Source organism: Schistocerca americana, chromosome 2 (genome assembly GCF_021461395.2).
Source record: "Schistocerca americana isolate TAMUIC-IGC-003095 chromosome 2, iqSchAmer2.1, whole genome shotgun sequence".
In the NCBI taxonomy this organism is placed as follows: domain Eukaryota; kingdom Metazoa; phylum Arthropoda; class Insecta; order Orthoptera; family Acrididae; genus Schistocerca; species Schistocerca americana.
Genome location: NC_060120.1, coordinates 491,027,004 through 491,039,241, shown reverse-complemented (window position 1 = coordinate 491,039,241; position 12,238 = coordinate 491,027,004). Strand labels below are relative to the sequence as shown.

Genomic DNA, 12,238 nt, shown 5'->3' with positions numbered 1-12,238 from the left:
GCAGAGTAGATGAACGGCAGGTGACACAGTCAGATTTAAAGATTTTACAAGCTCACCAACTTATTTTAGTTTTAGTTGCACATTCACACAATATAATAACATTCACCTCCACAGTTATGGGAAGGGGGAAAAGGAAAGAAATGAAGCAGTAGGGAGAAGGTGGGTTGTTAAAGCAAGGGGGTGTTAGGGAAGTTCTGAGATGAGAGGGAGTGAGATCAGTAGCTCTCACTGGTAATGGTGAAATGTGGTTTAATACTAATAAGGAAAAGTTGGTCACTATAACAGTTACTGCAGTAGTATCCATTTTTGTAATATTTGGTTACTTTATTTGAAAATCAGAAAATGTACTTTTTTGGTGTCAAAGTCACAAGGCATATTGTGAGAGCTAAAATCATGAGACTAAAACTAGACAAAATATGCCATAGGACATTTGTATGTTTATAATCTGTTTATAACTGTTATAATCATTTTTTATCATCAAAAGGAAAGTTGCTACTCGCCATATAGTGGAGATGCTAAGTCGCAGACAGGCACAAGAAAAAGACTGTCACAAATAAGCTTCTGCAGCCAGTAAGGCCTTCAGCAAAAGTAGATGACCGACACATACACATACTCACGCAGATGCAATTCCAGTGGTGACTGGATGGAGGTAAGGAGGAGGCTCGGGTGGGGAGGGGGAGGGATAGTAGGGTACGGTAGGCGGACAGTGAAGTGCTGCTTGGGAGTGCGCAGGGATGAGGTGACGAGAGGGTAGGGCAACTACATGCAGTCAAGAGGTTGGACTGTGGGCAGGGGAGAGGTGAGGAGGTTGAGGCAACAGAAAAGGAGAGAGGTAAAAAGACCGGGTGTGATGGTGGAATGAAGGCTGTGTAGTGCTGGAATGGGAACAGGGAAGGGGCTGGATGGGTGAGGACAATGACTAACGAATATGGAAGCCAGGAGGATTACGGGAACATAGGGTGCATTGCAGGGAAAGTTCCTACCTGCACAATTCAGAAAAGTTGGTGTTGATGGGAAGGATCCATATGGCACAGGCTGTGAAGCAGTCATTGAAATGAAGGATGTAATGTTTGGCAGTGTTCTCAGCAACAGGGTGGCCCACTTGTTTCTTGGCCACAGTTTGTTGGTGGCCATTCACACGAAAAGACAGCTTGTTGCTTGTCATGCCTACATAGAATGCAGTACAGTGGTTGCAGCTTAGCTTGTAGATCACGTGGCTGGTTTCACACATACCCCGCCTTTGATGGGAAGGATGGTGTTTGTGACCGTACTGGAGGAGGTGGTGGTGAGATAAATGGAATTATTTTTGCTGTGTACACAATTTCAAGATAAAATAAGAAATTCTCATTAAAAATGAAAGCATAATTAAGTACAGAAACCTATAGTACTTTATAGCAAGCTGTAAAATCAGAAAAATCCTTCAACATGAATTTACTTTGGTGAAGGTTCATCTACTTATTATTCACTTCTTATTCCTTATTCATGCCTTCAGCTTCATTTTAAGGTGACTGATAACCTAAATTTCCTACAGATGCATGCTGTTCCCTTTCTCCTGGCTGGAGAGGAAAAAATTTTCTGAAAATATTTTTAAAATTTTTCCACCTTGATTTTGAAGTATCCTTACACGATTTCCTTTTTCTTTAGTATTTTCACAGCAAATCCAATCAGTTAAAAAATAAATAAAACAGTTATACAGAAACATCATTCAAGGTTTAAAATTCATCTACTTTAGCCTAGAACATTCTAGGTATATCTGCAACAGTGTTTAAAATATTCTTATCCATTTGAAACAATGGAAACTCCAGATAGAAATATCAACAATGTAAGAAAAGATAGATTGCTACTTACTGTAAAGATGACACATTAATTGCAGACAGGCACAATTAAAAGACATATACCCATAAGCTTTGGGCACAGCCTTTGTCAGGAGAAAAGAAACACACACCATTCATTCACACAAGCAAACACACCTCACTCATACATGACCGCCAACTCCGGTGGCTCGTGCCAGAATGCAATCTGGACAGGGCAGGAAAGGAGAAGTGATAGCAGCATACGGTTAGGAAGAGAGAGGAGTGCTGTCCGGTGTAGTGTGCAGGGACCAGAATGTTAACAGATGCAGCGTCAGGAGGTTGTGGGACAGGGAGGTGGGGAAAACGGAGTGAAAAAGGATACAAGAGGGGAAAGATGGGCAGTGCTTTGCCAGAGGGCAGCAAACAAAGAGGTAAAATATGACAATGGGCAAAGATGACAGGCCAGAGGGGATGGAAACTTGGGTGAAGGATGTGGGAACAGCAAGCTACCATAGCGAGGATGATTTTGGGATCAGACAATATGTTTCAAAGATAATCACCTTCTGTGCAATTCAGAGAAGCTGGTGGTGGAGGTGAGGATCCATATGGCTCAGGCAGTGAAGCAGCCCATTGAAATCAAGCATGTTATGCTCAGCTGCATGTTGTGCCAAAGGGTGATCTAGTTTGCTCTTGACTGCAGTTTTGCAGTTGCTGATGGTTGCTAGTCATACCATCATAAAAAGCTGTGCAGTGATCGCAGCAGCACAGCTGGTAAATGACACGGTTGCTTCCACAGGTTGTCGGGCCCCTGAGAGCATAGCATAAACCTGTGACACGACTGGAATAGGAAGTGGTGGGTGGGCGGGTGGGTGGGTGGGTGTATTGGGCAGGTCTTTCACGTGGGTCTTCCACAGAGATATGATGCTTGTGGCAAGGGATTACTAATTAGAGACCCATAAACATTTATTTTCCATTGAAAGAATTAAAAATAACATTCCTGTGCAGATTTTTCTACAAAATATCTACAGCTTTTTGAGAGACTACACTTTTAACAAGCTTTGTGCTGGTTCCTTTTTAACAATAAACTTGCATATATTATTCAGAACAGAAACTTGCATATTCAGTAATTTAAAATAATTTAGATTTACGAAAGAAAAAAGTTAAAATTTAATATCCTAAATAATGGCATTATAAATTGTTCACTACCACGGAATGGAACGGACAATAATGGGGACGGGACTGGACCATAACTTTATTTAAGAAACCATTATGGCATTCAGTTCAAATCAATTAAGGAAATCAAAGACAAAAAAATTAAAATCAGTAAATAGGCATTTCCTGTCAACTGTTTTCAACTACAGGTTGTGTCTTCAATCTGTTGTAGGAGTATCAATAAAAAACATAGATTAGAGTTCTTTTGCAATATACTGCCCTGGAATACCAACAAGATATGTAACAGAAAGGCTTTAAACAGAAAATTACATTTGCGGATATTATACATAAGATGAAAATATCACCAGTAGCATCACATTTTTAAAGTTTCTATTCTCTTCTTGCCTGAACTATTTATCATCCATGTTTCACTCTAATACAAGGCTACACTCCAGTCAATTACCTTCCGAAAAGACATCCTAACACTTCAATTTATATTCAGCATTAATAACTTTCTTTTGTTCTCATAAATACTTTTCTTGATATTACAAATCTGCATTATACAGCCTCTCTAGTTCAATCATTGTCAGTTTTTTGCTGCCCATATAGCAAAAGTCATTTATTATTTTTTGTGTCTTGATTATAGGGACAGGAAAAAATCATTTTGCTTTATGGCCAAATTCGGTGTTATCTTTTGCCAATTTTGTTGTTTTACGTCAATTTAAGTATTATTTTTTCCATTTTTTGACTTTTTTCAGTTTTGATGTTAAGTTTTTGTTAGATTTGGTGTTGCCTCTTTTATGATTTGGTGTTGATGTTCTTTGCAAGATTCGGCACTGTGCTGTTTTTAGCCACATTGGGGCTGTGTTTTTACCAATTTTGGTGCTGTTTCTTGCCCGTTACAGTGCTTTTCTGCCAATTTTGGTGCTTTTTTGCCAGTTTTGGTGCTGCTTTTGATGTCACATCATAGTTAGTTATGTGGGAAGTGAACTGTCATTTTAAGATTATACACGAACAAAGCCTAGAGGAAATAAGAAGTCAAAACACAAATTTTAACATTCAACTACTATCAATAACAAATACTGGTAAGCTACCATCCTCAGATTTATAAAACTACTATGTGTAAAAATGACAAATTCCATATTTCTTAAAACTGCCAATTTCATGTTATTTCACTAAAAATTACCAGTTTCATGTTATAGTTTTTTTGAAGATTTCTTGTCCCTAATTATGAACGTAGTCAAATTAAATCGGGTGATGCTGAGGAAATTAGATTAGGAAATGAGACACTTAAAGTAGTAAAGGAGTTTTGCTATTTGGGGAGCAAAATAACTGATGATGGTCAAAGTAGAGAGGATGTAAAATGCAGACTGGCAATGGGAAGGAAAGCATTTCTGAAGAAGAGAAATTTGTTAACATCGAGTATAGATTTAAGTGTCAGGAAGTCATTTCTGAAAGTATTTGTATGGAGTGTAGCCATGTATGGAAGTGAAACATGGACGATAAATAGTTTGGACAAGAAGAGAATAGAAGCTTTCGAAATGTGGTGCTACAGAAGAATGCTGAAGATTTGATGGATAGATCACATAACTAATGACGAGGTATTGAATAGGATTGGGGAGAAGAGAAGTTTGTGGCGCAACTTGACGAGAAGAAGGGATCGCTTGGTAGGACATGTTCTGAGGCATCAAGGGATCACCAATTTAGTATTGGAGGGCAGCGTGGAGGGTAAAAATCGTAGAGAGAGACCAAGAGATGAATACACTAAGCAGATTCAGAAGGATGTGGGTTGCAGTAGGTACTGGGAGATGAAGAAGCTTGCACAGGATAGAGTCGCATGGAGAGCTGCATCAAACCAGTCTCAGGACTGAAGACCACAACAACAACAATTATTTTCTAATCCAATTCCCACAGCATTGCTTCATTTCATTCAACTACATTCCATTATCCTTGTTATACTTTTATTGTGATCATATTATAATCTCTTTTCAAGACACCATTCATTTTGTTCATCAGTTTTTCCAAGTCCTTTACCAGCTCTGACCGAATTTCAAATTCATCAGCAAACCTCGCTGTTTTAATTTCTTGTCCTGGCATTTTAATTCCCTTTCCAAACTCTTTGGTTTTCTTTACAGTTCGCTCAGTGTGCAGTTTAAATAACTGCCTACTCTTTTTCCAACTACTGTTTCCCTTTCATGTCCCTCAAGTCTTATAACTGTTGTCTGATTTCTGTAGAAGTTTCTGATACCTGCACTGTATTTTTTCCTTGCTTCTTCAGAATCTCAAAGAGCTTTTCCAGTCAACACTGCCAAAAACTCTGTACATATCTATGAGGGTTGCCCAGCAAGTAATGCACTGCATTTTTTTCCTTAACCTATTCTTTATTGAACATAATGATCATTGTACACACAAAAGAATGGTGTTTTATCTACATACCCTATTTTTCCACGTAATATCTATCCTGTTGTATAGCCTTCCTCCATTGCGAATCAAGGGAATGTTTGCCCTGTTGCTATCAATCTTTGTCTTAGTGGTGGAGCCAATGCTTCACTGTGCAGATCAGCTGCTCATCATCTTCAAAATGTCTTCCACGAATGCATCTGCCCTTGCGAATGACATCATCATCTCGCTGCAAAATGTCAGGTGAGAGAGCCGTGGATGGTCTCCCTGACCACTGCAAATCGTGAAGCTCCACCGAACTGCCTTCTGATGACCTCGCCCTCCATGCCCAGCGACTAACTGTACTTCTGTCGACAGCAGATGTTCCATAGACTTTGCACACGCGTTTGTGAATATTCCCCGCAGTTTCTTTCTCTGCAGTGAGAAATTCAATGATGGCATGTAGTTTGTAACATACATCGCCTACAGACACCATTTTGGAACTGTCCGTTGAAGTGATGGAAATTTGGCGCACTCACTCAGGAGACTTCAAATAATACATATGTAACATTTCGCATTCATAGCATTGTTTTCAGCAGAGAAAAAAATGTGGTGCATTACTTTCTGAGCAACCCTCATACACATGCTATAAACATAGGTTTACTTTTCTTCAACCTATATTCTAAGACAAGTTTTAGAGTTAGTATCGCCTTGCATGTAGTTATATTTCTCCAGAACCCACACAGATCTTCTCCAATGCTGGCCTCTACCAGTTTTTCCATTCTTCTGTAAGAATTCATGTCAGTATTTTGCAACCATAATTCACTAAACTGATAGTTTTGTGGTTTTCATGCTAGTCAGCATATCTGGAATTGCAATTTTTACATTCTGCTTGAAGTCTGAGAATATTTTGCCTGTCTCATATATCTTGCAATAGATGGAACAAGTTTGTCATAGTCATGGCTGGGTCTCCCACGGATTTCAAATATTCTGAGGGAATGCCATCTAGTCCAGGGGCCTTGTTTTGGCTTAGGTCTTTCAGTATTCTGTCAAATTGTTCTTGCAGTATTGTATCTCTGACCTCATCTTCATTTAATTACTCCTTCCTTTCTATGACACTGCCTTCAAGTGCATTTCCCTTGCATTGCTCTCTGATATATTCCTTCCACCCTTTCGGCTTTCCCATCTTTGCTTAGTACTGGCTTACCACATGAGCTCTTGATATTCATATAGCTGCCTCTCTTTTCTCCAAAGGTCTCTTTAGCCTTCCTATACATGGCATGCTTCTACAGCCTTGCATTTATCACCTAGTTACTCTTGCTTAGACATTTTGCGCTGAGAACAGTATTAACAAAACAGCACTAATTTTTAAGAACAGTATTTTTAAGTTGTGAAACATTATTTTCAGGTGTCAGAATATAGAACAGCAATATATTTTGGTTTTACATTTATATATTTAATATTTCTAAGGCACTCCTACAAAAAAGTATATGAAATATATATACTGAAATATTTATTTACATAAGTTATGAAAGTCAAGCTTTACAAACAATGTTTTACACAGAATTTTATTTCACACTTTTCCTGTAAACCTATAGTGTTTCTTGAAGTTGTCATGCACTGTTTTGAATATTTCTTTCGGTGCAGGGGGCAAAATTTGCATGAGGAATGAAACAGCATGAGAGTCACACAAAGTAAGAAAACTGTACACACAGTTCATCATATGCATCTGTAACACAAAAGGAATAATTGCATAAGAATACAAAAAAGGTTCACAAAAAACATTTTTGAAACATGCAACATCTACACCAAGGTGACAAAAGTCAAGGAATAGCAATATGCACATAAACATATGGTGATAGTATCATGTACACAAGGTATAACAGGGCAGTGCATTGGTGGAGCTGTTATTCGTACTTACGTGATTATGGCCACACAATGGGAATTAACAGACATTGAAAGCAGAGTGGTAGCTGGAGCTAGATGAATGGGACTTTTCATTTTGGAACTCATTAGGGAGTCCACTGTTCCAAGATTCACAGTGTCAAGAGTGTGCCGAGAATACCAAATTTCAGGCATTACCTCTCACCACAGACAACACAGTGGCCGACGGCCTTCATTTAGCGACCAGTAGCATTGGTGTTTGTGCAGAGTTGCCAGTGCTAACAGACAAGCACCACTGTGTGAAATAACTGCAGAAATCAATGTGGGGCATATTATGAACATATGCATTAATGGGCTATGGCATTAATGGGCTATGGCTGCAGACGACCGATGCGGGGGCTTTTGCTAACAGCACAACAATGCCTGCAGTGCCTCTCCTGGGCTCGTGATCATGTCAGTTGGACCCTAGGTGACTCAAAAACTGTGGCATGGTCAGATGAGTGCCAAATTCAGTTGGAAAGAGTTGATGGTAGGGTTTGAGTGTGGTGCAGACTCCATGAAGCTACTGAAGCAAGTCGTCAACAAGGCACTGTGCAAGCTGATGGTGGCTCCATAATGGTGTGAGCTGTGTTTACACTGAATGGACTTGGTCCTCTGACATAACTGAACCAATTATTGACTCAAAATGATTATGTTGGGCTAATTGGAGTCCATTTACAGCTATTAACGGACTTCAGTTTTATGGATGACAATGTACCATGCCACTGAGGCACAACTGTTCGCAATTGGTTTGAAGAACATTCAGGACAATTCAAGTGAATGATTTAGCCAAGCAGATCTCCCAACACGAATCCCATGGAACTTTTATGGGACATAACTGAGAGATCATTTCAAGCACAAAATACTGCACTGGCAACAATTTTGCAATTATGTAAGGTTATACAGGCAGTATGGCTCAATATTTCTGCAGGGGTCTTCCAACAACTTGTTGAGTCCATGCCATGTCAAGTTGCTGCACTAAACAGTGCAAAAGAGGTCCAATAGGTCCAATACAATACTAAGAGGTATCCCAGACTTTTGTCATCTCAGTGCATATTCAGTTGTAATTCTGAATGAAAGGGATTTATCAGTTACCAAGAATTATTGGTACTAAGTAAAGGTTAAATCATATGGAATACACATTAATTTTTGCACTGCTGAAATTTGTTATGGAGCTATTTACAGCTGCATGGAAAAATTTTAATTTTTTGACAGTGCAATCAGAAGACATAGACATATAGGCATGGGACTACAAAAATAACAATATTATGAAAAGGAAAGTTGCTATTTACCATATAGTGTAGATGAGGAGTCGCAGATAGGCACAACAAAACGATTCTCACAATTAAAGCTTTCAGCCATTAAGGCCTTCATCAACAACAGATGACACACACACACACACACACACACACACTAGTGATGGGTAGTTCGCGAACGAACGGGTGCAAAGGAATGGTTCACGAAGATGAACGATAGGACCGAGGAACGAATTCCAAGGAACGATCGGTTCATAGTTCACTTCGGTCACGGCAGTCTACTTATAGTTCCCGAGAACGAGGAACGATCGGTTCATAGTTCACTAGTTCACTTCAGTCGCAGCGGTCACTTCGGCAGTTCTCGTCTCAGTCTCGGTCTCCCTCAGCCGCACTCGCCGTTCTTCGCATGACCACTTGTCTCAGTTCCACTGCCGACTGCTCCTAGTTAGTTCAGTATCCAGTTGTTTGTTTCGTTCACGGCGCTTGCCTATTTTACATGTGTTACAAACTGTTCTTGCACTTGGTTCTGGATATTCAGCGTCCATGACCGGTAATCAAAAAGTATTTTATACTTATGTAAATTACATAAAAATTATGTTGTATGTAATAGGTACATCTTTTCAGGTAACAAAAGGGCATATCAGCTCACTTCATTATATCTATGAATAGCAGAAGACATACTTATAACAAGGCAAGTTTTTTTTTTGTTATTCATATATTTTTTGGTTTCATCGACTTGATTTAGCAGCTAACTTTCAATAATTTGCTTAATTTTTAGTGTAAGAAAATTCATATAAAATGATTTTCGTGTATCTTTCATATACAAAACATTACATTTAGGAAGGCTCTAATTATTTTTAAGTTTGGTTGTTTCCAATTTGCATTACCTGCTAGTTTGGTTTCTTTGGAAAAAAAGTGGGTTGTGGGTCCTTTTGGCTCAGTAGGAAAAGTGGTGTATCTCCGTTTGAAAAGATATAGATTGCCTTAAAATCGTATTTACTTATTATCTCAAAAACATTTGTTCAGAAGGAGCTTTCAAACCAAAAACTTTATTACTGAGAACTTAATTATTATTATTATTATTATTATTATTATTATTATTATTATTATTATTATTGCTGCATTAACTTTAATAATTCAACATAACCTAATTTTTACTAAGCGTGTGATGCAAATATGAGAGAACCACATATTATTTTATGCTGCCATAAAGTCTCTATTTCGCCTACGAACTCAGAGACAACATGAAGTATATATAGGGTGTAAACGATTATTGTTTACAACTTAGCATAGTTATGTAGTTGAAGTCGAAACAAAGAATTTCATACAAGACACTTGTGGTCTATTAAGTTGGGAAACAGCCACCAACAGGTTTACAAGACTACATGAGCTATAGCCCATGCGCATCGCGTGAGATTTTCATGTTCTCTTCTCCAGCTCTCTACACATCGTCATCGACTGTTTCGCAATTGTTGCTTTATTTAGCTTGTTATTTCTGCACTGCCTAATTATTACATGTTTGTCTGTTTGTTGTATCTGCTCGTAACAGGCAACATATCGTCCGTAATTGGCGAGCAGTCTGTACTCGAAGCCGGTTTTCGGTGCGCCACCCTATATTATTTCCCTGCAATCAACCACACAAGGCTGCGGTTGGCTAAATGAGAGGTTCTGCAGAATCACAGAAATTACTTCTAAAAGCGTGTAAGAATTTTGTAATGAATAAAAACTCTATACTCCAGGGGGAGGCAAGTCCCCCTCTTGGTGCCCTCCATCCTTCAGTCACCTACTCTACTAGTTTTCAGTTTTTCATAACAACCATATAACAAGCACAAATGAATGGTGAACGAGTAAAAACGAACGGTTCCCAAAAAACAATGATCAACAGTGAACTAGTTCCTAAGGATGACTGAGTTTGCCCATCTCTAACACACACACACACACACACACACACACACACACACACACACAAACGCAACTCACACACGTGACTGCAGTCCCAGCAACTGAAACCACACTGTGAGCAGCAGCACTAGTGCATGATGGGAGTGGCGACTCGGTGGGGTTAAGGAGGAGGCTGGGGCGGAAGTGGGAGGGATAGTATGGTGGGGGTGGTGGACAGAGAAGTGCGCAGGTTAGACAGAGGGCTGAAGAGAGGTTGGAAGGGGGAGGGGGGAGGAAGTAGCAGAAAAGGAGAGAAATAAAAAGACTGGGTGTGATGGTAGAATGACGGCCGTGTAGTGTTGGAATGGGAACTGGGAAGAGGGTGGATGGATGAGGAGAGTAACTAACAAAGGTTGAGGCCAAGAGGGTTACAGGAACATAGGATGTATTGCTGAGAAAGTTCCCGCCTGAGCAATTCAGGAAAGCTGGTGTTGGTGGGATGGATCCATACGGCACAGGCTGTGAAGCAGTCATTGAAATGAAGGATATCACGTCTAGCAGCGTGTTCAGCAACAGGATGGTCCACTTGTTTCTTGGCCCCAGTTTGTCAGTGGGCATTCATGCGGCCAGACAGCTTGTTGGTTGTCATGCCTACACAGAACCAGCACAGCGGCTGCAGCCTAGCTTGTAGATTACATGAATGGTTTCACAGGTAGCCTTGTCTTTGATGGGCTAGGCGATGTTAGTGACTGGACTGGAGTAGGTCGTGGTGGTGGTGGTGGTGGTGGTGGTGGTGGGAGGATGTATGGGACAGGTCTTGCATCTACGTCTATTACAGGGGTACGAGCCATGAGCTAAGGGATTGGGAGCAGAGATTGTGTAAGGATGGACAAGTATATTGTGTAGGTTTGGTGGATGGCAGAATACCACTGTGGGAGGAGTGAGAAAGATAGTGGGCAGGACATTACATTCTCCGCCAGGGTTTCAATTACCTCTCGTCATTACCTCTCGTAGTGCCCTGAAATGAGAATCTTTTTGTTGTGCCTATCTGCGACTCAGCATCTCTGCTGTATGGTGAGTAGCAACTTTCCTTTTCGTAATATCGTTACATTCCATCCTTGATTTTCCATTGATGGACAACAAAAATGCTGTGACTAAATACAGAGCAGCAGCTGAAGGTGACAGTCAGTGGGAGAGGAGGAAAGCAATGATGGAAGCGAATGAGTAGGCAAGGAGAGATGATCATACCTTTTTGCAACATTGACATAAGAGTTCACAAGCAACTCAGTAAATAGTGTAGAATAATTCACAAGCAACTCAGTGTATACTGTAGAATAAGCAAAATGCTGTCTGGGAAGAGAATGACTGATCATCTCTTGTGTATCCTTCTGTCGTAACTGCCAGTAGGAAGCCTGTGACTTAGCTTGTCACTGTAAATTGTGATAGTGCCATTTGTACTGAGGCAATCATCCAAGTGTCATCTTAACAAACTAATGATTACCAAGGAGAAATCTACTGCTGACAATTTAAGTCGCAGAACTGCACTTGTTCACACAGTTGCCATTGCCTGAGCTTGCTTAGGTTCCACGACGAAACTACAGCTTCTACTTCACTACAGTATCGTTTGATTACTAAGGCTGCTGGTACACATGTGCTGAAGCAAATATGCTATTTTTCCAAAGGTTTGTGACAACTGCTGACTTAAGACTAGAGTGATAACGCAAAACAACAGTGAGGCAAAAATGCATACAACTTTTTACTAGCCCCATTAATTGCCATTTTTGCTATTCCATTATACAGCTCAGTCGGATAAAGGCAAACCTACATATGGATCCAGAATGAGGTACTGGTGGA

The 12,238-nt window shown here is 40.0% G+C and overlaps 1 protein-coding gene across 2 annotated transcripts in view; it reads right to left on the bottom strand.

Moving 5' to 3' along the window:
• Positions 1-6,822: 6,822 nt before the first annotated feature.
• The window catches only part of LOC124596012, a 137,879-nt gene continuing 132,463 nt past the window's right edge, over positions 6,823-12,238 (bottom strand). For both annotated transcript variants that reach the window (XM_047134967.1, XM_047134966.1), the window contains exon 14: positions 6,823-7,053. In XM_047134967.1, coding sequence (XP_046990923.1) covers positions 6,898-7,053 — 156 coding nt within the window. In that variant the 3' untranslated portion in view covers positions 6,823-6,897. The remainder of the gene's footprint in view (positions 7,054-12,238) is intronic.